At 36.0% G+C, this 14,553-nt stretch overlaps 1 protein-coding gene across 1 annotated transcript in view; it reads left to right on the forward strand.

Moving 5' to 3' along the window:
• The window catches only part of naaladl1 (N-acetylated alpha-linked acidic dipeptidase like 1), a 49,781-nt gene extending 38,644 nt beyond the window's left edge, over nucleotides 1-11,137 (forward strand). Inside the window, exons 18-19 of the mRNA XM_061906121.1 lie at nucleotides 1,553-1,645; nucleotides 10,561-11,137. Coding sequence (XP_061762105.1) covers nucleotides 1,553-1,645; nucleotides 10,561-10,738 — 271 coding nt within the window. The 3' untranslated portion in view covers nucleotides 10,739-11,137. The remainder of the gene's footprint in view (nucleotides 1-1,552; nucleotides 1,646-10,560) is intronic.
• Nucleotides 11,138-14,553: the final 3,416 nt, after the last annotated feature.

Here is a 14,553-nt window from a genome sequence, read left to right on the forward strand (position 1 = left end):
GGTCATACAGCTGAAAATAAGTATTCAAACACCTGTCTATCAGCTAGAATTCTGACTCTCAAAGACCTGTTAGTCCGCCTTTAAAAGTCCTCCTCCATTCCACTGTATTATCCTGAATCAGATGCACCTGTGTGAGGTCGTTAGCTGCATAAAGACACCTGTCCACCCCATACAATCAGTAAGACCCAAATATTCAGCAAGGCTAAGAGCAAAGAGCTGTCCAAAGACACCAGAGAAAAAATTGTACAACTCCACAAGGATGGAAAGGGCTACGGAGAAATTGACAAGCAGCTTGGTGAGAAAAGGTCCACTGTTGGAGCAATCATTAGAAAATGCGAGAAGCTACTAAACATGACGGTCAATCTCAATCATAGTGGAGCTCCATGCAAGATATCCCCTTGTGGGGTCTCAATGATGCTAAGAAAGGTGAGGAATCAGTCCAGGACTACATGGCAGGACTTGGTCAATGACCTGAAAAGAGCTGGGACCACTGTTTCCATGGTGACAGTTGGTAATACACTAAGACGTCATGGTTTAAAATCATGCATGGCACGGAATGTTCCCCTGCTTAAAACAGCACATGTTAAGGCCCGTCTTAAGTTTGCCAATGACCATTTGGATGATCCAGAGGAGTCATGGGAGAAAGTTTTGTGGACAGATGAGACCAAAATTGACCTTTTTGGTCATAATTCTACTACGCGTGTTTGGAGGAAGAATAATGATGTGTACCGTCCTAAGAACACCATTCCTACTGTGAAGCATGGGGGTGGTAGCATCATGCTTTGGAGGTGTTTTTCTCCTCATGGGACAGGACGACTGTACTGTATTAAGGAGAGGATGACTGCAGCCATGTATTGTGAGATTTTGGCCAAAAACCTCCTTCCCTCAGTCAGGTCATTGAAGATGAGTCGTGGCTGGATCTTCCAACATGACACAGCCAGGAAAACCAAGAAGTGGCTTCTTAAGAACCATATCAAGGTTCTGGAGTGGCCTAGCCAGTCTCCAGACCTAAATCTAATTGAAAATCTTTGGATGGAGCTGAAAGTCTGTGTTACTCAGCGACAGCCCTGAAACCTGACTGATCTAGAGAAGATCTGTGTGGAGGAGTGGGCCAAAATCCCTCCTGCAGTCTGTGCAAACTTGGTGAAGAACTTCAGGAATTGTTTGACCTCTGTAATTGCAAACAAAGGCTACTATACCAAATATTAATGCTAGTGTTCAAATATTTAATTTCAGCTGTTTCACACAAATAAATTGTTAAAAAATCATAGATAGTGATTTCTGGATTTTTATTTTCATGTTATCTCTCATACAGTGGACATGCACCTACCGTGAAAAATTCAGATCCCTCCATGATTTCTAAGTGGGAGAACTTGCAAAATAGCAGGGTGTTCAAATACTTATTTTCTTCACTGTATGTACATACATACTAATATATATACATATACATACATACATTATATACACACACTCAAACACATATTCATATATATTCATACACACGTACACACACATATTTCAATAATAAGTATTTCTGTCTGACTGCTTTAAGGCCACTGAAGGTGCGGAGGATCAACGATCAACTTATGCTGCTGGACCGAGCCTTCTTGAACCCTCTGGCCTTCCCAAACAAATATGGTTACAGGTAAGAAGCAGCAGCTTTACAGTACAAGCTGCTACCTAGAGGGCGCTAACGTTCCTAAGAATTGCAAGCATCATATCCTGCGCTCTTACGTCGGAATATAAACACACACACACACACACACACACACACACACACACGCACACAATATTAATATACACCATATTGTCTAAAGTATTTGGCCAACGGCCTTGACTTACATATGAACTTGAAGTCCCATCCCATTCCGAACTCATAGGGTTCAATATGATGTCGGTTCACCTTTTGCAGCTACTACAGCTTCAACTCTTCTGGAAAGGCTGTCCACAAGGTTGCAGAGTGTGTTTTTAGGAATTTTTGGACCATTCTTCTAATTCATCCCAAAAGTGTTCTATCAGGTTCAGGTCAGAACTCTGTGCAGGCCAGTCAAGTTCATCCATCTCTTTATGGACCTTGCTTTGTGCATTGTTGCACAGTCATTTTGGAAGAGGAAGGGGCCCGTTCCAAACTGTTCCCACAAGGTTGGGAGCATGGAATTGTCCAAAATGTTTTGGTATCCTGGAGCATTTAAAGTTCCTTTCACTGGAACTAAGGGGCCAAGACCAACTCTTGAAAAACAACCCCATATCATAATACCTATTCCACAAAATTTCACACTCTGTACAATGCAGTCCGAAATGTACCGTTCTCCTGGCAACCTCCAAACCTAAAGTCGTCCATCTGATTGCCAGATGGAAAAGCGTAATTCATCACACCGGAGAATGTGTCTCCACTGCTCTAGAGTCCAGTGGCGACGTTTTTTACACCACTGCAACCAACGCTTTGTGGACTTGGTGATTTATGGATTAGATGTAGCTGCCCGGCCATGGAAACCCATTCCATCAGGCTCTCTGCGTATTGTACATGGGCTAATTGGAAGGTCACATCAGGTTTGTAGCTTTGTAGCAACTGACTGTGCAGAAAGTCTTTGCACTATGCACTTCAGCATCCGCTGACCCTTCTCTGTCAGTTTACGTGGCCTACCACTTGGTGGCTGACTTGCTATTGGAGCGAAGAAATTTCACAACAGTATTTGTTGCACAAGTGGCATCTTATGACAGTTATACGCTGGAAATCACTCAGAGCAGCGCATTCTTTCACAAATGTTTGTAGAAACAGTCTCCATGCCTAAGTGATTGATTTTATACACCTGTGGCCGGGCAAAGTGATTACGACACTTGATTGTCATCATTTGGATGGGTGGCCAAATACTTTTGGCAATATAGTGTATATATATATATATATATATATATATATATATATATATATATATATATATATATATATATATATATATATATATATATATATATACACACACATTATGTATATATATATATATATATATATATATATATATATATATGAAAAAAAATATATATACATATACATATATATATGTATATATACATACATAAATATACATACATACATAAATATTTACATATATACACATTTATACATACTAGGGCTGCGAATCTTTGGGTGTCCCACGATTCGATTCAATATCGATTCTTGGGGTCACGATTCGATTCAAAATAACAAAAATTTCAATACAACACAATTCTCGTTTCAAAAAATATTTTTTTCCGACTATAAGGATTCTGTGTTCATTCAATACATAGGATTTCAGCAGGATCTACCCCAGTCTGCTGACATGCTAGCAGAGTAGTAGATTTATTTAAAAAAGCTTTTATAATTGAAAAGGACAATGTTTTATCAACTGATTGCAATATTGTAAATTTGTTTTAACTATTAAACAAACCAAAAATATGACTTATTTTATCTTTGTGAAAACATTAGACACAGTGTGTTGTCAAGCTTATGAGATGCGATGCAAGTGTAAGCCACTGTGACACTATTGTTCTTTTTTTTATTTTTATAAATGTGTAATGATAATGTCAATGAGGGATTTTTAATCACTGCAATGCTGAAATTATAACTAATATTCATAATGGGGCGGTATAGCTCGGTTGGTAGAGTGGCCGTGCCAGCAACTTGAGGGTTGCAGGTTCGATTCCCGCTTCCGCCATCCTAGTCACTGCCGTTGTGTCCTTGGGCAAGACACTTTATCACCTGCTCAAAGTGCCACCCACACTGCTTTAAATGTAACTTAGATATTGGGTTTCACTATGTAAAGTGCTTTGAGTCACTAGAGAAAAGCGCTGTATAAATATAATTCACTAATGTTGTTGATAATATTCATTTTTGTTTCATTACTTTTGGTTTGTTCTGTGTCGTGTTTGTGTCTCCTCTCAATTGCTCTGTTTATTGCAGTTCTGAGTGTTGCTGGGTCAGGTTTGGTTTTGGAATTGTATTGCATTGTTATGGTATTGCTGTGTAGTGTTTTGTTGGATTGATAAAAAAAATAAAATATAGAAAAATAAAAATAAAAATATAAATAAAATAAAATAGATTTAAAAAAAATTTGAATTGATTCTGAATCGCACAACGTGAGAATCAAGATTCTATTTGGAATCGCTTTATTCCCACACCCCTAATACATACATATACACTATATATATATATATATATAGGGGGTCTATATATATATATATATATGTATATATATATATATATATATAGACCCCCTTTCCATATGAGTTGGGAAATTGTGTTAGATGTAAATATAAACAGAATACAATGATTTGCAAATCCTTTTCAACCCATATTCAATTGAATGCACTACAAAGACAAGATATTTGATGTTCAAACTCATAAACTTTATTTTTTTACAAATAATAATTAACTTAGAATGTCATGGTTGCAACACATTTCAAAGTAGTTGGGAAAGGGCATGTTCACCACTGTGTTACATCACCTTTTCTTTTAACAACAATCAATAAACATTTGGGAACTGAGGAAACTAATTATTGAAGCTCTGAAAGTGGAATTCTTTCCTATTCTTGTTTTATGTAGAGCTTCAGTCGTTCAATAGTCCGGGGACTATGCTGTCGTATTTTACGCTTTATAATGCACCACACATTTTCGATGGGAGACAGGTCTGGACTGCAGGCGGGCCAGGAAAGTATCCGCACTCTTTTTTTACAAAGCCACGCTGTTGTAACACTTTTCTTGCTGAAATAAGCAGGGGCGTCCATGATAATGTTGCTTGGATCACATGCTCCAAAACCTGTATGGACATTTCAGCATTAATGATGCCTTCACAGATGTGTAAGTTACCCATGCCTTGGGCACTAATACACCCCCATACCATCACAGATGCTGGCTTTTAAACTTTGCGCCAATAACAATCCGAATGGTTATTTTCCTCTTTGTTCTGGAGGACACCACATCCTCTGTCTCCAAATGTAATTTGAAATGTGGACTCGTCAGACCACAGAACACCTTTCCACTTTGCATCAGTCCATCTTAGATGATCTCGGGCCCAGCCAAGCCGGCGGCGTTTCAAGATATTGTTGATACATGGGTTTGGCTTTACATAGTAGAGTTTTAACTTGCACTTACAGATGTAGTGACCAACTGTAGTTACTGACAGTGGTTTTATGAAGTGTTCCTGAGCCCAAGCGGTGATATCATTTACATACTGATGTCGGTTTTTGATGTAGTACAGCCTGAGGGATCAAAGGTCCGTAATATCATCGCTTACGTGCAGTGATTTATCCAGATTCTTTGAACTTTTTGATGATTTTACGGACCGTAGATGGTAAAATCCCTAAATTCCTAGCAATAGCTTGTTGAGAAATGCCGTTTTAAAACTGACCCTTGCCCCATCCTTGTTTGTGAATTACTTAGCATTTCATAGAAGCTGCTTTTATACCCAATCATTGCACCCATCTGTTCCCAATTAGCCTGCACACCGGTGGGATGTTCTATATAAGTGTTTGATGAGCATTCCTCAACTTTATCAGTATTTATTGCCACCTTTCCCAACTTTTTTGTCACTTGTTGCTGGCATCAAATTCAAAAGTTAATGATTATTTGCAAAAAGAAAAATGTTTATCAGTTTGAACATCAAATATCTTGTTTTTGTAGTGCATTTAATTGAATATGGGTTGAAAAGGATTTGCAAATCATGGTATTCCGTTTATATTTACATTCAACACAATTTCCCATCTTATATGGAAACAGGGTTGGTACATGGATACATATATATATGTATATACTGTACATATATATATGTATATACTGTGTATATATATATATATATATATATATATATATATATATATATATATATATATATATATTCTAGGGCTGCGAATCTTTGGGTGTCCCACGATTCGATTCAATATCGATTCTTGGGGTCACGATTCGATAATATATCGATTTTTTCGATTCAACGCTATTCTCGATTCAAAACCGATATTTTTCCGATTCAAAACGATTCTCTATTCATTCAATACATAGGATTTCAGCAGGATCTACCCCAGTCTGCTGACATGCTAGCAGAGTAGTATATTTTTTTAAAAGCTTTTATAATTGTAAAGGACAATGTTTTATCAACTGATTGCAATAATGTAAATTTGTTTTAACTATTAAACGAACCAAAAATACGACTTATTTTATCTTTGTGAAAACATTGGACACAGTGTGTTGTCAAGCTTATGAGATGCGGTGCAAGTGTAAGTCACTGTGACACTATTGTTCTTTTTTTTTATAAATGTCTAATGATAATGTAAATGAGGGATTTTTAATCATTGCTATGCTGAAATTGCCGCTGGGCATGTAATATGCTCCTGCCTTGAACTATTGCCGGGTCAAACTTGCTTCCCAAAATTATTAGCGCATGCTTACTATTACCGCCGAGTCAAATTTGTGACGTTACGAGTGACACTTCCCTGTTGTCATTTTCGAAATGGCGGAGGCAGCAAGGTCGGCGACCTTTACCACTCAAAGAGCCATTTTGACCAATTTTGCAACGACAACAGGAGTCGCAAAACTCTTTTGAAGTGGATAATTAAATTACACAGCATAAAGATTTTTTTTTTCTTGCACTATTGTGTAAACCAGGGGTCTTGTTCATCAGCCACACCGGTTACACAGTAGGTTGTGATATAAACAAGTTTAACACACTTACTAATATGTCCCACACTGTGAACCCACACCAAACAAGAATGACAAACACATTTCTGGAGAACATCGGGTCTGTAACACATTGTTAACGCAACATAAGAATTACCCAGAATGCTATGCATCCATGACTCATACTGCTTATATTATACACTCCGCTAGGACCAACCAACGCCCCCCCCCCCCCCCTACCCTCCGTGCGTCAGTTTAGTTGGGCGGGGTTTGGTGCTAGTGGGGTGTATAATATAAGCAGTAGAAATCATGGATGCATTGCATTCTGGGTAATTGTTATGTTGCGTTTATAATGTGTTACAGAGCCGATGTTTTCCAGAAATGTGTTTGTCATTCTTGTTTGGTGTGGGTTCACAGTGTAGCACATATTAGTAAATATATGTATATATATATATATATATATATATATATATATATATATATGTATATATGTATATATGTATATATATATGTATATATATATATATATATATATATATATATATATATACATACATACACACACCGTATTTTTCAGACTCTAAGTCGCAGTTTTTTTCATAGTTTGGCCGGGGGTGCGACTTATACTCAGGAACGACTTATGTGTGAAATTATTAACACATTACCGTAAAATATCAAATAATATTATTTAGCTCATTCACGTAAGAGACTAGACATATAAGATTTCAGCGGATTTATAGATTATGAGTGATGGATTGTTTGGTAAACATATAGCATGTTCTATATGTTATATTTATTTGAATGACTCTTACCATAATATGTTACGTTAACATACCAGGCACCTTCTCAGTTGGTTATTTATGCCTCATATAACGTACACTTATTCAGCCTGTTGTTCACTATTCTTTATTTATTTTAAATTGCCTTTCAAATGTCTATTCTTGGTGTTGGATTTTATCAAATACATTTCCCCAAAAAATGCAACTTATATTCCAGTGCGACTTATATATGTTTTTTCCCTTCTTTATTATGCTTTTTCGGCAGGTGCGACTTTTACTCTGGAGCGACTTATACTCCGAAAAATACGGTATATATATATATATATATATATGTATATATATATATATGTATATATATGTGTATATATATACGTATAGTAAATGAAAATAAATATAAAAAATATAAAAATAAACTAATCAATATAATCAGAATGTGTAAAAAAGATTATTATATAAATAAACTGGAATATAACAAGAATAATATAAGAGGTGTATGGAAAATATTAAATGGTATTATTAGAAATAAAAATGATGATAATCAATACCCACCATACTTTATGGAAAATAACAACATGATTAAGGATAAGGAGGTGATAGTAAATACATTTAATGATTATTTTATAAATATTGGACCGAAACTAGCAGAAGAGATAAAGGTAGAAGGGACAAAAATAGATGCAGCAGATTATATCAACCCAAACCCTAAAACAATGTTTTTAAAACCAGTAGTAGAAAGAGAAATCAGGGACATAGTCAAAAGTTTTAAGAACAAAACAAGCAAAGATGTGGATGATATAGACATGCAAACTTTAAAGTATGTGATAGATGGAATTAGTGCTCCATTAGCGTATCTATTTAACCTTTCATTTGAAATGGGAGTATTTCCTCAACTAATGAAAATTGCAAAAGTTGTTCCTATTCACAAAGCGGGAGACGGACACTTATTCACAAACTACAGACCAATCTCAATACTACCACAGTTCTCCAAAATATTAGAAAAAATATTTATAAATAGATTCGATGGCTTTGTAGAAAAAAATGAATTAACAGATAGGCAGTATGGTTTCAGGAATAATCGATCAACAGCACAAGCATTAACAGATTTAATTGAGGAAATAACTGATAGTATTGATAAAAATAAATATACAATAGGATTCTTAGATCTTAAGAAGGCTTTTGATACAGTAGACCATAGTATTCTTATTAGAAAAATGGAAAAATATGGTTTTAGGGGTATTGTTCTGGAATGGATAAAAAGTTATTTATCTGATAGAAAGCAGTTTGTACAGCTATCACAAAAAAAATCATGCTGGTTAAATATTAAATGTGGGGTACCACAGGGGTCAGTTTTAGGGCCCAAGATGTTCATCATGTATATAAATGATATTTGTAAAGTAACTGAAAACCTTAAATATGTGTTATTTGCGGATGACACCAATGCACTCTGTTCTGATGTGGACTTGCAGCAGCTCCTGAGGACCGTCACCATGGAGATGTATAAACTAAAAAAGTGGTTTGATGCTAATAAATTATCATTGAACCTAAATAAAACTAACTTTATGTTATTTGGAAATAAGAGAAATGATATAGATGTAAAATTGTATATAGACAATGTTAGTATAGAAAGAGTAAACAAAATCAAATTTTTGGGTGTGATCTTGGACCACAGGATCTGCTGGAAGTCACACATTACATACATCAAAGGGAAGTTGGCCAGAAGTATTGCTGTCCTGGGTAAAACAAGGCACATTCTTAATCAAAAAACATTACACACTCTTTATTGTACACTTGTTTTATCATATTTGAGTTACTGTCTAGAAGTTTGGGGAAATACATACAGGACGAACATCCAACCACTATTCATAATGCAAAAAAGGGCCATCAGACTGATACATAACACAGGACCCCGAGAACACACTAATGGATTATTTATAAAAACATTTGATTTAAAACTACCAGATCTCATCCAACTCAAGACTGCCCAAATGATTTATAAAGCAAGTAAAGATTTACTTCCAACAGGGTTACAGAGAAGATTTTTACAAAGAGAAGGGAATTATAATTTAAGAGAACTACTTTTTAAGATCCAATATTGTAGAACAACGCAGAAACGAATGAGTATAACAATAGCAGGGGTTAAAATATGGAACTGTTTAAAGGATGAAATAAAACACAGCACCAACATAAACCAGTTTAAAAAGCTTTTTAAATCATTTATCATTAGTAAATATAAGAAAGAAGAGCAAACATTGTTTTAGAAAGACAATAATATATATGTATATAAATACAATGTATGATTTCATAATTATACATATAGGTTATATTAAAATGTATATATTACCACTTTATATGGAATTTAAATGAATTGTGTATGTATAATGTATGTATGTATGTGTGTATGTGTATGTATATGTATATATATATATGTGTGTGTATGTATGTATGTGTATATGTATATATATGTGTGTGTATGTATATATATATATATATATATATAAGTGTACAAATGTATATGTTTGATTTAAATGTTAAACTGTGTATATGAGACGTGTGCTACATATATGTTGCTTATATATTGTTTAAAAAAAAAAAGTAATATAAGTGAAGCATGTTTTAGATTTTATATATTTTGAAGCTTGTTCTTGTTGTGATGGGGTAGGTTTATATAAGCGTTGCTTCAACCTACACCCTTTCGGCTCAATCATTGCTCAAATGAGTGTTTTTTTTTTGTTTTTTTTTCTTTTCTTGTTGTTGTTCTTTGTTTTTTGTGAAGATTGCCGAAATAAAATACATTGATTGATTGATTGATATATATGTGTATATATATGTATATATATATATATATATATATATATATATATATATATATACATATATATATACATATACATATATATATAACATCCCCTTATAGTCATATTTTATAATTTGTGCTATATTTACTATATCTTTGTAATGTTTGCTCACATTTTTGCTGTATCTATATATTTCAAAAATCTATCTTATAAAATGTTATACGTTTGCAATAAATGTAGACATTTCACAATATTTTTTCATTTTCTGCATTATTTTACTATGTGTTTGTATACATTTGAACATATTTTGGAACACTTATTTGCGATATTTTTCCCACAGACATGTCATCTGGGCCTCCAGCGACAGCGGCGTGGCAACATTCCCCGGTCTAAGTGATGCGTTCTCCAGAGCCATGTTGTCAGACAACCCCAGCGACTGGGCTGACGTCCATTACCACGTGTCGGTGGTCAGCCAGGCCATAGAGGGCGCCGCACACATGCTGCTGGACGTCATATAGACGAAGAAGAAGCAGCTCTGACATGTCCTGTAATCACTTCAACGTATGATGTCATGAAACAAGAAGAGAGATTTTCGACTAGAACTAGCCTGATAAAATGACTTCAACATTTCATTCAATAACTGTGGACATGCAGAGGTAACGAAATCGGCTGACTTGGTTCTATGGTTATCATAAATGTTGCTGCATGCTTTGAATGGGAACAGGTCATGCTATCTGGTGGACAAATATGGAAAAATAAATATTGAAGACCAATTGTCCAAGTTGGAAAGTAAACAAATATAAAGTTATGTTAAATAAAATTTTTTGAAATGAGGAACAAAAGTTTTTGTGTCGTGTTGCCATTTTAGGCAAACTGAATTAAAAAAAAACAACAGAATTATTATAAAGCAGAAATTTCAGGACTACTAACATGCTAAAGTTAGCATGCTAACTGTTAGCATTTTTCAAGTACCAAGTTATGGGACTGAGGTGTTCAGCTTCAAAATGATCTTAATCTAAATCATCTTGTTAAAGTTAGCATGATAACAGTTGGCATGTGTCTCGAAACAAGTTGTATGACTGAGGTGTACTGCTGTAGAAATAATGTACAAACCCTGTTCCATATGTGTTGGGAAATTGTGTTAGATGTAAATATAAACAGAATAAAAAATGGCGCAACACGTGCCGAAGTAGTTGGGAAAGGGCATGTTCACCACTGTGTCACATCACCTTTTCTTTTAACAACACTCAAACGTTTGGGTACTGAGGAAACTAATTATTGAAGCTTTGAAAGGGGAATTCTTTCCCATTCTTGTTTTATGTTGAGCTTCAGTCGTTCAACAGTCCGGGGTCTCCACTGTTGTATTTTACGCTTCATAATGCGCCACACATTTTCGATGGGAGACAGGTCTGGACTGCAGAAGGGCCAGGAAAGTACCCGCACTCGCACTTTTTTCATGAAGCCACGCTGTTGTAACACTTGTCTTGCTGAAATAAGCAGGGGCGTCCATGATAACGTTGCTTGGATGACAATATATGTTGCTCCAAAACCTGTATGGACCGTTCAGCATTAATGGTGCCTTCACAGATGTGTAAGTTACCCATGCCTTGAGCACTAATACACCCCCATACCATCACAGATGCTGGCTTTTGAACTTTGCGCCTATAACAATCCAAATGGTTATTTTCCTCTTTGTTCCGGAGAACACCACGTCCTCTGTTTCCAAATATAATTTGAAATGTGGACTCGTCATACCACAGAACACCTTTCCACTTTGCATCAGTCCATCTTAGGTGAGCTTAGGCCCAGCCAAGCTGCGGCGTTTCAGGATATTCTTGATAAATGGGTTTGGCTTTGCATAGTAGAGTTTAAACTTGCACTCACAGATGTAGCGACCAACTGTAGTTACTAACAGTGGTTTTATGAAGTGTTCCTGAGCCCATGTGGTGATATCCTTTACACATTGATGTCGGTTTTTGATGCAGTACCGCCTGAGGGATCAAAAGTCCGTAATAACGCTTACGTGCAGTGATTTCTCCAGATTCTCTGAACGTTGATGATTTTACGGACCGTAGATGGTAAAATCCCCAAATTCCTTGCAATAGCTCGTTGAGAAATGTTGATCTAAAACTGTTCGACAATGTGCTTACAAATTGGTGACCCTCGTCCCATCCTTGTTTGTGAAATACTTAGCATTTCATGGAAGCTGCTTTTATACCCAATCATGGCACCCACCTGTTCCCAATTAGCCTGCACACCTGTGGGATGTTCCAAATAAGTGTTTGATGAGCATTCCTCAACTTTATCAGTATTTATTGCCACCTTTCCCAACTTCTTTGTCACGTGTTGCTGGCATCAAATTCTAAAGTTAATGATTATTTGCAAAAAAAATTATGTTTATCAAATTGAACATCAAATAAGTTGTCTTTGTAGCATATTCAACTGAATATGGGTTGAAAATGATTTGCAAATCATTGTATTCCGTTTATAGTTACATCTAACACAATTTCCTGACTCATATGGAAACGGGGTTTGTAAAAAGTTAGCTTGTGTCAAGCACAAATTGAATGCCACTGACGTGCACTGCTGCAAAATTGGCTAAAAAATGTACCTTGCTAATGTTAACTTGCTAACAAAATAAAGTTAGCATGTTAACAGTTAGCATGTGTCAAGTACCAAGTAATATGCCCTTAAGGTGAATGGCTACAGAATTGGCAAAAGAAAAGTTAGCATGCTACTGGTAGCATGCTACTGGTAGCATGCTAACATACTAAAGTTAGTATGTTAACCGTTAACATGTCAATTTCGCTATATGTCTGAGGTATACGGCTGCAAAATTGGTGAATCATGTTAGCACGCTAACAGTATGTACCAAGATATTTGCCTTTAAGGTGTACGGCTTCATAATAATTGGCTTAAAATGGTTAAATCCTAACATACTAAAGTTAGCATGTTAACAGTTAACATGTGTCAAGTACAAAGTCATAGGATGAAGTTTATGGCTGCAAATTTGGTTGATAAAGTTAGCATGCTCACGTTCACATGCTAACAGCATGTACCAAATTAAATATGCTTTGAAGTGTAGCAAAATAAACTGAAAAAGTTATTAAGTTAACAGTTAACATTTGTCAAGCACAAAGGTATATACCTCTAAAGGTATAAAGTTAGCATGCTAGTGTTAGCACACTAACAGCGTATACCAAGTTATATGCCTCACAAGTGTACAGCTGCAAAGTAATTGGCGAAAAAAAGGGTAGCATGCTACCTTTACTATGTTATGTGGGTCAAGTACAAAATTATATGACTTGAGGTATACGGCTGCAAAATTAGTATGAATTTAGCATGTACCAAGTTATATCCCTCAGATGTGTACGGGTGCAAACTAATTGGTTAAAACAGTTAACATCCTAGTGGTAGCATTCTAACATAGCAAAGGTAGCATGTTAACTGTTCACATGGGTCAAGTACAAAATTATACGACAAAGGTATACAGCTGCAAAATTAGTATAAAGTTAGAGCGTGCATCAGTAAAATAAATGGCAAAAAAAAAGGTTAGCATGCTAACATACCAAAGTTAGCATGTTTCAAGTACCAGGTAATATGAGTCTGGTGTGCAGCTGCAAAATTGGCAAAAAAACAGTTAGCATGCATCATTAAAATGAGTATTAATTACACACACTGTATATGCATTCATTGTAGCCAAAATCGCTTTAACATATGTAACGGTGTAGAAAACAGAATATCCTTATGCTTGATTAAATTATGAATGAAGTGTTGCAACAGCGCCTGTTGCTGGCGAGAAGTGGTATGTACGGTCACCTGTCGGAAGTGCTCAGAACTGTGACGCCTCCAAACTGAGAATCCCGTGACCCTAGTGGACTCACAATCTCACAATTTGCACTGTTTTACAGGACACTGTTATTAAAGAAATTCATAATCCACCTGGTGCCAGTGATATGTTGAAGGGACAGCAGTGTGGAGCTGCATTTTGCCACATACAGTTGTGGACCGTCACATTGGTGCCGTGACCCGTCGAATTTGGCTCTTCACATCGGACCGGATCCATCTTGCTGGACGGCTTCTTCATTACGCCATCAGGTGGACAGGGTTTAAGCTGTGTGCACTGTGTCCGATTTGAGTGTTTTATCCGTGTTTTTTTTTGTATCCGTATTGTGAGTTTTATGCTATTTTATTTTGATATTTCAAAATGAGCTATTTAAAGTTTGACACTAGTACACCCTTACATAGAAGTGTTGGCAGAGGTAGAGGGATCCCATTGGTGTTGCAGTTTGACAGTCCTGTTCAAGGGGATGTAGCTCATGTGGCGGGGGGT

The sequence above is a fragment of the Nerophis ophidion genome, linkage group LG07 (assembly GCF_033978795.1).
Source record: "Nerophis ophidion isolate RoL-2023_Sa linkage group LG07, RoL_Noph_v1.0, whole genome shotgun sequence".
Lineage (NCBI taxonomy): Eukaryota > Metazoa > Chordata > Actinopteri > Syngnathiformes > Syngnathidae > Nerophis > Nerophis ophidion.